The sequence below is a fragment of the Andrena cerasifolii genome, chromosome 11 (genome assembly GCF_050908995.1).
Source record: "Andrena cerasifolii isolate SP2316 chromosome 11, iyAndCera1_principal, whole genome shotgun sequence".
Lineage (NCBI taxonomy): Eukaryota > Metazoa > Arthropoda > Insecta > Hymenoptera > Andrenidae > Andrena > Andrena cerasifolii.
The window spans coordinates 8,420,826-8,433,760 of NC_135128.1; the positions used below are offsets into that span (position 1 = coordinate 8,420,826).

The window sequence follows — 12,935 nt, forward strand, 5'->3', positions numbered from 1 at the left end:
TGCAACAGTGAAGTGCAGCGGGTCGGGCAGGCTTCGTGGCCGTTCGGTTCACCTCGGTTCTGTTCGGCTATACTGTCACTACGAGCGTCCGCAGGGAGGGGGTACACTTTCCCCACTACGCTGGCGGAGATAGCGAAGGCGCTTGATGTTCGAGAGGGTGGGGATTGCGCGAAGCCGCCGCGGAAGGTTCAATTGTTGGTGAACCGTCGCGAGGAACGGTCGCGCGTGATAAGGCTCGCATGATAGTAGCGCGTGCCCCGTTTCGCGATCGGTGCGTGCACTCCGTGGTGAACCCCGTGCCTCTCTACACGTCGACGGGTTTTGTAGCCGATCGGGACAGTGGATACACGCAGGATTATATTTACGTATCCGCCGCGGAGATGCATGCCTCCAACAGTCGTCGTGACAGTGCCGTGGTGATTCGTTGGCCGTTGCGTTGTCGACGCGAGTAAAATCGTTGGCCGTGCAAAGGCAGTGACCGAGACGGGTAGAAAACACGCCATACACCTTCCCTTTTTCTTCTTCTCTCTACCTCCCTTTCGAAACGCTGGTTCGTGTGCACACCGGATACACTGACCGAGTACGTATCGCTGGCTGTGATCGCCGCAAGTGAATTCCTATCGGAAGGAGTAGAGGTGGTCCACTTGTGCTGGCCGGTGCACGGCGACCGGGCACGGGGATTTCGGATTACAAAAACGGACACGGTACAATTTTGGGCCCACCCGTTCGTCCAGTTGACGCACCGTCGAACCGGCAGCGGCCATGACGGCGGACAGCCTGTTCGAGACTACCAGCATCCCAGGGCATCTCGCTCCCACGCCCCAGAGACTGGAGAGGCTTCTCTCGAAACAGACCCTCGAGGAGCTGTACGAGGTCGAGGAACAACCTTTCGCACGGTAAGAGGCCCATCTTCGTTTCGCTTCGTTTCGCCACGGCCCGACATCCTATCTCCTCTGCCGCTCTTTGTGTAACGAGGTTACCGCGTCTACGCACGCCTCCCGACTCGCAGCGGGATGGCACCGCGTCCCTCTACTAGCGACCTCGCGAGGTCGCCGATCCACCACGCGCTCCGCTAATTAAAATCGCTTTTAATTCGCCTGGCGATCCCATCTCCGTCGCCACTCGCCGGGTCCCTTCAGCTGCATTCGAAAGCACGCGGTTTCTTTCGCATCTACCTTGTTACTCGTCTCCTCCTCAGCCGTAGCAGCTGACAAGTCTGAGTACTTTCGAAATAACGTTGCTACTTCTAGCTCGTAAAGATCGCAGCGTGCGACTACGTTGCTTTTCCAACTGCTCCTCCTCCATTCAAGCATTCGGAAAGGATGTTTTTGTTTCACTGCAACTCGAAACCGTGGTTGTAAGAAACGAACCGTGAAAATGGTCCAAAGGGGGTTCGAGCGCATTTGGAATAAAGGGGTCTGGCGGAACGCTGGGCCCCGGGCACCCTTAGCTCCGCTCTGGACCCTACCGGAGAAAGAAAGTGCCCCTACCGCGAGAGATCGAGGTCGAGACTTGGCGCGTCTGATACTCTTTTACGACCTCGGTCTACTGACGTCCCTTCCTCTCTTTCTCTTCCTCTCTCCCCTTGCGCTCCCTAAGAATTCCGTCGCTTCTTAACGAGAGAGAGAGAGAGAGAGGCTGAGGAGGGCGATGGAAGAGGCTGTGAACGGCTCGGAACGTTTGCTCCGAAACTGCGCAAGGTCGAGGACCATCCGCGAAGACGCTCCGATGCGTGTCCTGAATGACTCGCGTCGATCGTAAGAAACCACCGAAGAGAAATCCCTCGAATCGGGTCGCGCGGTGGTCACGCGACACAGTTAATTCGCTTCTAATATTAATCATCTCGCGTGCGCCGCGATTCCACTCGATAATCTCGTCGCCCCGATCTCTGGCGCGGGGCCTCTCGATAGAAACGCGGTAGGGACCCTCGTTAACAGAATCCTCTGCTACCTGAACGCCTCGCGGCTCCAACCCTTTATTACCCTAATAATAACTAATCGGGCCTGACTCCGAAACGAGCGAGAGAGCTCTGTCCGCTTCCTTACGATCTTATTCCTCACCGAGTACCTTTAAGGCAGCAGGATTTTTGCCACGGCAAGGAAATACCTGGAAAAAAGCATCAACAACGCGGCACGCGTAGATTAGCGATTATCGCGAAGGCCGAGAGGTGTTTCGCAAAATCGGCGTAACAACGAGGCACGTGCACGTCGCGCGTATCGGTGTTTACAAAATTCGTCTTGGAGCACCTAGTCGCGAAGGACGTCGTCGCGGCCGGTGCGATCGAATTCCATTGCGAAAGCAAGAGTTTCTGCTTGGAACGCGCGTATATCGCGCAAGGACGCGTACCCCGGGCAACTTTTACATCGTAATTTCTCTAGGAAAACGGGGGTCCCTCGCGTCGAAAACGTTGACGAAATCGCATATTACGGTCACGGCCAGTCGCGCGTTCATCCTCGATTTGCTCCGCCGGCATTTGCAACCGCGGTCCTTTTGTTCGCCGATCGTTGCAAGTAGGCGACGATTCCCGCGCCGCGTGTCTGATCTAATATAGGCCAGCTTGTTTGGGGCCGCTACTCTTACCGACACCTTTCCCGCGCGAAGCCTCCTCGCATTGGTATCGATCGCGGACGCCGCGGCGGAATGCACTTAACCGGCGCGATTTTCGCCGGATAGGAGGCTAGCCGATGGTAAATTATAAAGCTGCATTAATATTTATCGCGGGAGGCGGCGGATCATGCGCTTTGCGACGCAGCCTGACGATTCTTTCCGCGACGAGCCGCGATCAGTATTCCTCCGGCGACCGGATACGTTCGTGATATTTCTCAAAGGTGCTAACTGCAACGAGGATTTACGCAGTCGTCAATCAGCATCGCCCTGTCGCTAGGCGCTAGTCGCGAATGAGAAATAACAGGTGCTCCGTAAACACCTGCTGCACTCCGGAGATTTAAACGCTGGGCGTTCGTTTCGTTCGCGCAGCATCGCTTTGGTATTAACCAGGAGACTTGTAATCCAGCGATTGCCATTCGAAGACACGCGAACACTCCAGGCATTGTGGTCTTGCGCGCGAAATTGGGTAATCTTAGGGATTAGCGCGGGGGTAATGGGATGCAGCTAAATATCGCAAAGTACGAGGTCAGGGGATGATCTTATTACAGTCGTAATTCCAGTGGCACGCTATTTAAGAGGGGACACCACTGTAATGGCCTGAAAATTAAAGGTACCTTTGGAAATTTATTAAAAGCAAACTACGTATTGAATCTTTTCTAAACTTTCGGAACTTTTTATTGAATATTTAAGTTATAGGAATATCTTTTTTTCAATTTGTTTAAAGCTGATTTATAAGCTGTACAAGACCAGTAACTTAGGGCTGCAAAAATTTCCGCTGACATGTTTTACAGTTTTCTGACGAAACGGTTCTTCGGAAATCAGAAACCAAAAAGTTTTAGAAACTATATGCGCATGGCTATGACACGACGGTGTCGATTTTGAAAATTTTGAGTAATGACAAAATGGCGAACCTCTGAAAAAATTTGTGGAATTTGGTTCTAGTAAATTAACTTCTTTCATTGAAAAAAAGCAATAGAAGGAAACGACCGATCAAAAAATCTCCCAACGTCCATAGCCATCCGCATATAGTTTCTAAAACTTTTTCGTTTCCTGATTTCCAAAGAACCGTTTCGTCGGAAAACTGTCAACCATGTCAAATTTTTTTCAGCAGAAATTTTTTCCAGCCCTAAGTTACTGGTCCTGTACAGCTTGTAAATCTGCTTTAAATAAATTTAAAAAAAGATATGCGTGTAACTTAAATATCCAGTAAAAAGACCTGAAACTTTAAAAATGATTCGTTACGTGGATTACTTTTAATAAATTTCCAAAGCTACCTTTACTTGTCGGGCCATTACAGTGGAGCCCCCCTTAAGGTAATTACCGCGATGTTGTTGTATGTATTACACATTTCAATTAGATTTTTGGAATAATTGCATAATGATTATTAATAGGATCGTGGAAACGCTTGGTGCATTATTTGAGCGACTTATTAGTCGAGCCACCTTTTGGATTACCTGTTATTCCGTCCTCGACCTTAGTCAGATACAAACAGCTTTCAGGTAGGGTGCAATAAAATGGATCATTTGTCTCCTAATTGGGCGCTCGTTATTACCTGGCCGTGTGTATTCATTTAAGAAGCTTACAGTATCTACCTCTTCCGTAATAACTCATGACACCCGGCCTGTCGACGAAGATACCTGCGTTTTACAATGCACAACCCGCAGATAGCTACAGTCCTCGCAGTTGAATTAATCCCATTATTCCTTTTACAAGCTTTTACGACAGTTTCTCAGCCTTCCCCTTCTGGCACCTTAATATTCTTCAAATCCAATTTACCCGGACCACCTTACTCCGAAGCGAATCATTACCCGCAAGTACCGCATATAACACCAAGGCTTTACGACCACCGTATCCCTTCTTTGTATGCAAAGTATATATTTCTTCGCCCGTGATCTATCGATCATACAGCTATCGTAAGCAGAAAATGCGTCTGTGTAGCATGCATCGGCATCAATGGTACGTGCGTTTCGAGGAAATGATCTTTCAGATTGTTTGCCGAACCACGCCGCGTTCTCGCGACCTCGATACAAACACGTAGCTGTTATTAAAGAACGGAATGCAAATAACCGTCGCGGTTCGTCGAAAATGTTGTCTGGTTTTGCGCAACGATTTCGCGGGAACTATGTACAATGAGAGCAACCGCTGGCCTGTCGCCGCTGAGCGGTCGCGGCGATATCCAGCGATTCTTTTTCTCCTGGTCTCGCTCTCGTATCGAGTCCTCTCTGGTTCGTCGAAGTCGTAGATAAGTGGGAATAGAATCGGAGCTGTTGAACAGCCGTGCCTCGGGGCCGCGACGAATCTCTAGAGCGACGCCATAAACGCTCGCAAGAAAGGGGTCTCGGCATAAATATTATGGCTATATCGGCCTGTAGGGCGTTATTCGCGAATGTAAATAAACTCGAGCGTACAGCGAGCCGTTCCATTCCCACCAATTAAGCGATTCCGCGGCCCGTAATCGATGCCTCACTCCCCGCGAGTACAACTAGCACTTTATTGCCCGCAACATTTGCCTTCTCGCGGCTCTTCAACGTCCCCCGTATTCGTCACGGTCTCGGCATCCGAGCGTCGATTCACTTTTGCCCGCGGAGCGCACGCTGCAACGCGTTCTCTCCACCATCGGCGAAATCCGCGCCTCGCGGTTCCCTCGCTTGCCCGTTCGGAACAAAGAGGGCCGTGTGCGCTCCATCCCGCGGATCGTCTCAGCGATCTCTCGTAGTTTTGACGTAGATCATCCCGAAGGTCAAGTCCAGGCCGCTTCTTCCCTCTTCTTTCTCTCCCAGCGAGCCTAGCCGTGACTCAGGCCACGATTATCGACGATGTCTTCGAACGGAACCCGCGCTAGAATCGCTCCTCCGTGTTCCTGCCAGCTCCGCTCCGAAAACCTGCGGAATTCTCTTATCGGCGGCGGTGATTCAGGCGAACGGTATTTCCACGTGTAAATATCGGTCCCGTTGCTTGTGAAAACATTGCGGCGAGAGGTCGGAGCCGTGGGTATCGCGCTTCGGTGAAAGAATAATTCGCTCCTGAGGAGTGACTCACGGAGCGAGCAGGTCTCTCGCGGTCGCGGGAACCGCGCTACTGCGTCTCGTTTGAATATCGTCATTGCTTGGTGCGTCCACGTAGCGGCGAGCGTAACGGATCGTCAGGTGGGCAACCTGTGGCGCGCGATGCAAATGCGGGCGCGTTTAACGAGCTCGGACGGGCAGGTCCGATCGGCGGAAAGATTCCTCTTGGTTTCGGAGCGGCGGGGCCCACACCGGGCAGGTGCTTTTTACGGTGCCGGGTCGTGTCTTAGAATACACGAGGGGGACGAGTGGGGGACCCGCGAAGCTGAGGAGAGCAAGAGAGCGAGAGAGTTTAGCGTGGGTTGAAAATAGCTCGTGGCCGGACCGAGTATGCAGAGACCGTCCGCTATGCACTTGCCACTCGATATTTATACCCTTATAATGGTTGGACGCGTATGTACCTTCGTCTCTGCCAAACGAACCCGCAAAAGAACGATCCGCCTGGAAAAAAAGGGGTAAGGTAAGCTCAGGGGGAATGTACACTTCGCTCCAATTGCTTCGAATCTCATTCTTATCATCCCGGCGTGCTGAATTCACACTGAACTCGTGCTCCGTGAAGTTTGCCCCTTTGGTCCCTGAAGGTAGCCTTGCGGAAGAGGTGGATCTAGCCAGGTGGATGTCGAAGTGTTAAGATTAGGCTGTCACAGACCAGCCTCGAATGTTACGCGCATCCTGCGGAGCCTGTGAAGCCAGATTTCGGTGCCAGGCTTTCACACTCGGGATTTAGTAAATCGAGACTTTATAGTCTACAGCGAGTGGCGGTGGAAAACTCGATCGGAGTGGCGTTCGCGGAGAATTCCGAGCGACCGAGGCAACGCGACAGAAACGGGCATGCCATCTGGAAAGTAACGGTAACAGCACCTGCAATTAGCGCGACAGCCTGGCTGCCTACTTGCACGAGACTCGGTTCGCGATCCGGTCGCCGATGACCTTCCCTCCGTGGGGGGAAAACGAGATCCCAGGGTGCATCGCAGTTAGTCGATCTACCGGCAAAAAAGATCGCGCCTATATCCGGCTCGCTGGTATTCCGTGGCCTTTGTTCGGAACGGTTAAGGACGCCGCGCCTCGGTAACGCGAGCGGCGACGTCTCGCTTCACTTTTCACGACCGGAGCCTCGAAAATCGTTGGCGATCTCGTTTCGAGGACTCTGCGGCTGGCAGGAGGGAGCCTTCCAGGCGATTGGGCGTCGTCACGAAACGCGCCCGAGCCCCACCGATCCATTCGACAGATTTCCGTTCGGGGCACGCGGTCACGGGCCGATTCTTCCAAGATTCCTCTTCACCCTCGACAGGGTTTCGGGTCGCCTAGGGCCGCAGCTGCCCTCAGCCGGGCAACAGCTGTTCCCCGCGTGCCACCATTGGCTCGAGCCTCTGGTACACGCGGCTCTCCTTGTCTGCCACAGGATGCTTCCCATGCTTTGGCGCGTCTTTTCACTTAGCATAACAATGCCCCTCTTTCAAGCCAGAAGGATGCAGGTTTTAACCGGTGGATCCAGAACGGACGCGTAGATCCTTCCTTCCGCGCACGCGTTTCCTTCTGCCCGGGGAGCCTCTTCTCCTCGTACCCTGTCGCGGCCAGCGCTGGGACGGTCCAGCGTGACTCGACCAGCCAGATTTCCTGTTTTGACAATCGGCGGAACGGTCGTTAATTTGGCCGGGCCGAGTCGTGACTCGCCGGGACTCGAGCCGCGCGCACGACGTCTTATTAACATCCCTTCCGCGCGATGACGCCGATTATCGGCCGATACAGATACAGGGAACGATAAAAGCGGTCGTGGTGTTCCGTGTCGAGGGCTCTTCAGCTTCCCGTCGCCTTAATTATATTTATCGGCTCGCTCGATCGGAACGGTCGCCGCGGCGATCGATCCAACGGATCGTCGCAGCTTCTTCTCTCTCTCTCTCTCTCTTTCTCGCGTTCTACCTGCTCGCTCGATCGGAGAGGGACAGAGAAGGAAAAAGTGCAGTGGCTGGGATGTTCACGGGTGAGAAAATACGATGGTATGCCGGCCGCGTTGCATCGACGAGTAAACGTTGCCTTCCCCTCAAGGTCGTCGTGATCGTTGCCCGTTCACTGCCGTGCACGCCGGATCATCCGATCGATAACTCTTTTCCCCGGGGGAGTCGTGGTCCACGAGCCCCGAGGAAGCCACCCAGACTCGCGGACGGGCCGTGACTCTCGAGAAATAACGAGAAATTCCAGCGGTCGCTGTTCAACGGCCCCCGTATTTATCCTAGGGTCGAAGAAAGAATCGGCTTGGAAGACCTCCCACCAGCCAGCCTCACAAAAGGAAGTCCACCTTTCCCCCGTTTCCTCTCAACATGCTTTGTACTGCTCGGAGTTGGGCATTCCTTGACGAAGGGGGGGATGGGTTCAAACGTGTCGCGAGTATTTCTGTTTCTAGTACCTATTTCAAAGCTTTCAAGACAGTCGAGATAGAGCAAAGAGTGGAATCTCCCATTTATAAAATTTCCTCCACCACCGTACAAGTCGATTCTTTCACCGACACGATCGCGAAGTCTGTTACACCGATCTCTAGCGGACGCAGGCACGCAGGGAGCGATCCTCTTTCGACAGGCCTTCCGAGTAAAGATATCGTTCCGTCTGACTAGGAAAACGATGCGTTCTATGGGGACTTGAAAGTGACCACGAGAGATCGAGAGATCGTTCTGGATCCGTGCGCCCGGACGCGACAGTAGACACAGCGAATCGCGCTGAATCTCGACGTTATCGGCGAGGAAAAATCGCCGGGATCGCGATATCTCGGTGGGACGGGAAATCAGCGAATCTCCATCGAGCGAGAAACGTCCTGGAATGATCTATGGGCAGAGATCGATCACGACTAGGGCTGGAGGTGGAGATATTAAGACACGAGGTCTAGGGGGAGTTCGGCACGATAAAGAAGGGCGACTGGATCTTTCGCGATGATCTACGAGCCACGATCTCCCGTTGCCTGGACACTTTTCAAAGAGATTCGTGACTTTTATTTCTTTCCAAAAACCTGATGGTCAGTGTCTTCTACTCGAAACCATGCGAACGATTTTTGTGTGCAATTTTCTTTTGTCATTCACTGAAATTGTAGGTAGGGGCTGTTCTATATTTTCTTGGCATAGTGGTTAGAAATTAAGGGGACTAATAGGCTGTCGTTTTCGGTGAAAGAAACCCATTTTTTTTTAATGTATTTGTAAGAAGATGAGAGCAAATTCAGATGTATCCTTTTACTCAATGTTTATTATTATCATGGAGATTCCAAAAAAGTTGAGATGAAATATACATGTGCTTTAGAAATGGCGGTGCTGACTGGTAAACATTTTAACGTTCTTCTGTAGTTTTGTCGTAATATTGGTCTTAAAAAATGACGTGATCCAATTTCAAGATGTGGCTCTTGTTTCCTACATCCGCAGTTTCTCGCGGAACCAATAGAAACTAAAATTAAAACACAATTATAACATTGGTGGCCGAAAAACAGCGATTATTTCAAGAAAAAATCGGTCGTGTCTGCGTGCTACTAAAAATCTACGATGTTTTAATTTTTTTGTGAAAACCTCGAATTTGTACGGGCTATATCCGAGGTTCCGCGGGAAATGTCACATGTTTTACACATCCTGTAATTTTTTCAAGTCGATCCGAACCTCCGTTTCTTTGCAGTCACTGCAAAACGGCAGAGAAAACACCTACGCATTAGACGACTATAGCACCGTCGCATATCTATATATATTATCAAAACAAAATTTTGTTTACAGTTTATGGTATTAATAAATATTACCCAAAAGTAATGTTTGACATTACTTTTTGTATTCATCTCCCTGCAATTAATTCACAAAAGAAAATTGATTTTCGAGCGATTCGACAGCCTACTCCCCTTAAGGAGCGTTTTGAACAGAAAACAGTTTGAGGAGAATGCGTAGGTGGATGATTTTAAACATCGAATCCTCGCTTCGGTCGCGGCGACCCGTATTCAATCGTTCCAGGGTTCTCGTTTTAGCACAGCCTCATGGATCACCTCGGTTTTACATACCGAGCCAGCCGTATCCTCGAAAATCAGATTACCCGTTCTTCCGTGGCCTGTTGGGCCGCCCACGCGCGTCTCTCTCTCCTCTGGCCCCTCGGCGAGCTCTTTCAGCGGAGCATAAAGTACTTTTGCCAGCAGTTCCATTCATGCCTATTATGCCTGACGATACGCGAAACGCCACTTCTCTCTCGCTGCTTCTTCCACCCTGCCGCCTCTGCCGCCGGTTTTGTCTCGGTGGAAACGGACGCGGCTGTCCCTGGCGGTCTTTTCTTTCGTTCCGGCGCATTTCGCGAACGCGCGCGTCGTAAACAACGTAACGAAGCGAGGCTCGAGGTATCCCGGTGGCGATTGCCGCGCAGTTTATCCGCGGTTTCTCGGCGGGATTCCGATTCAAATATCGCTGGTCGGAACGACGATCGTTCTACGATGCGCGCCGTTCTCTCGCCGATGATTTCGCGCGTCCGGGGGCGTCGGTGGAAGGAGATCGCAACGAAATCGTGCGCTGGATATCGCTCGAGACGCGAGCAACGAGAAGAGAAAGAGAGAGTCGGTGGTTTGTTCGTTAAGGCCCTATACGCGACGACCTCGTTACTACAACGCGGTCGCTCCCCTTCGGTTTCCGTTCGGTTAACCGTAAATTACAACCACGACCGGTGTGTAACGAGCATAATGGCGACGGTAGCCGGGTGAAGGTCGGCCAACTCGAGCGAACGCCGCGAACCGACGATACCAATCGCCGTTTCGTTTCTTTCCCGCTGAAAAACCATTCGAGGAGCTCGCCTGGGATCGAAAAATCGGCACCGTGCCCGTTCAGGTATCGCGCGGCCGATCGAAGATTGGCAACCTTGTCCCCGCGCGATGGCGTCGAAAGATGAAACCGCGATTAGTGTTGTTAAAATGAGCTTCGAGCCGTGAGCTTCAAGAGCTCGAGTCGCGGTTCGAACTCTAAAGGCTCGAACCCTTAAGGGTCGATCCCTGTAGCCGTGAGAGCTCTAGCCTTTAAAGCTCGAGTCTTCAAGCTCGAGGGCTCGAGTCGTATAAATTGTAAGTAGTGAAGTGAATATGTTATCGTCAAGGCGATGTGCTTCGGTTCCCTTGACGATTGAAACAAAATCGGTTAAATCGCCTTTATAATCTGCTCGGTTAGCTCAGTCGGTGCACTGGTGTTGTACGACAATGATTAATTAATTTTATGTTGAGAAACGTTCAAACCAAGAATGTAGTGAGCAGGAACGCTGCAAATGTTATAAGAAGACCAGATAATATACTGAAATTTATATTATAGTGATTGGGTTGTTCTTTTTGTGTTTTATCATAATTTTATCAAAGAGTTTTGTTACAAATGACTACACTTACAACAAAATACTGTTGTATAGTTTTGTACTTTTATTGTATTATTAAAACACGGATCCAACCAATTGGTGGAACCATCAAAAAGCATGTTTCTCTGTGTTTAATTTTAACGTTTTACAATTGTGGTTGCACAAAATAAGATATAATATCAAGGACTTGGAGTTAACTTCGTTACTATTAAACACAAGAGCCTTCAGCTTCGAGGCTTGAGCCTCAACGCTTGAACCTCGAACTTCGAGAGCTCGAGCTTCATATGATATTAGCCTTAAAGGCTGAGTCATTAAGGTTAAGGCTTAAAGCTTTGAACACTCGAGCTTTATACAACACTACCGCGATCGAGGGTAACGATACGCAGATTCGATCATCCCTCGATCCCTCGACTCGCGCTTCCCCTTTTTCCCAGTTCCCCTCTCTTTTGTTTTGAGAACCTCGTAACGAGACTTACGCAGAAGTGCATCGAGGCAGGGTATTTACATTCGTAATGCTGCTAAAGTTACTTTTTTAGGAATCTGCGACGAAGGGGGTTAAAGAGAGTTGGCCATTTATTATATCTCGCATAAATGTATAAGATCAACTCTAATATTTAGGAAATTTTTGGCAAAATAACCAATGTTGCGTTGCTCTGTAAAACAAAGCTTGAGTTTATTTAACGCTTCAACGTAATATTTACACTATTTACAAACATAAAACCCTACCGGTAAAACAAAGAAACGACAATTAAAGTTTTTTTTTTATTAGATTGTCAATTTCCTTATTATCTGTCTTTTACAATTACGATTTTTATTTAGCTTTACACAGTACGTAAGTTTCTTAGCACGTGTCTTTTATCATACTCAACCTACAACTCCAAACCCAGCCGCGTGGGAGGATCAGTGTTTTTCCCTCGGAGCGCGGCAAATTTAAATTGAGAAAGTATACTTTTCTTACAAATGTAGCTTTGATTTTCGCCACGTTCCAAAGCCCTGTCCACCGCACTGCATCCAGGAATCGTTGGAAAGTAAGTTGGTCTAGCGAGCCCACCTCGGGGCGTCCTACTTCGCAAGCGGGTATCGTCGATCGTTGCGGTTCCGCGTGTCCATTGTGGCGTGCATTGGAAAGGGAATAACCTTGCCCGCATTTTCTATCGTGTCGCAAGGTATACCCACCCCCTGTGCCTCGATTCACGCACCGCTCAGGCGAATGCAGCCATTAATTCTTAAGCGCGTAAGCAGATATGTCTCCATTTTCCAGAGCAAAGCGATTAATTCGCGTCCAGGGATCTCTCGTTACTTCGAAATAGGTGGCCAGTCGACGTTGGCCAGGATAACCAGCTGCGAGCGATGACTCACGAGCAATTTCAAGCTTTCGAATCGCTGGATCGATCCCCCGACCACCGTCGAGGTCGCTCGACTACCCTCGATAAAGGGGATGCAATTAGCTCGAACGGTCAGCGTCCGTAATTTATATCTACTCGGCCAGTAACGAACGAGATATTCTCCGTAATTACGGATTGTTACGCTGCTATCGCGTGATCTAGGAAAGTAAGGCCAGACCGCGGAGCTCCGCGAATCAATTTCCCAGATTCGCCGTAGCATCTTCCACTTGATTCACGCTTGTCTGTCCGAACGTTGCTTGCTTTCGCACTCGGTACGTAGGTAGTTTTGTCCAGCAACATTATATCCATCCCTTTGCTATTCATTCTTCATCCCCAAGATCGATGTTACTCGCTGAAGCATGGCTACCGTATCAGAATACTTATTAGCGAGCTTGCAGCCTCACCTTTGCAACCTGCTCTTCCCTCATTTTCAAGGCGATGCAATCGCCATATATCGATCCTTTGGTGTACGTAGAAGCCTTTTCTCCGCTGCATCGACGGCCCGCTTCTTTTCCGCAGTGAACACGTGAGATGGGATGAGATCTCA

General features: G+C 50.3%; 1 protein-coding gene across 1 annotated transcript in view; it reads left to right on the plus strand.

Annotated features, from left to right (window-relative positions):
• Window positions 1–172: 172 nt before the first annotated feature.
• LOC143374853 (uncharacterized) overlaps window positions 173–12,935 on the plus strand; it is a 69,664-nt gene continuing 56,901 nt past the window's right edge. The window contains exon 1 of the mRNA XM_076823387.1: window positions 173–896. Within this exon, the coding sequence (XP_076679502.1) occupies window positions 763–896 (134 nt within the window). The 5' untranslated portion in view covers window positions 173–762. The remainder of the gene's footprint in view (window positions 897–12,935) is intronic.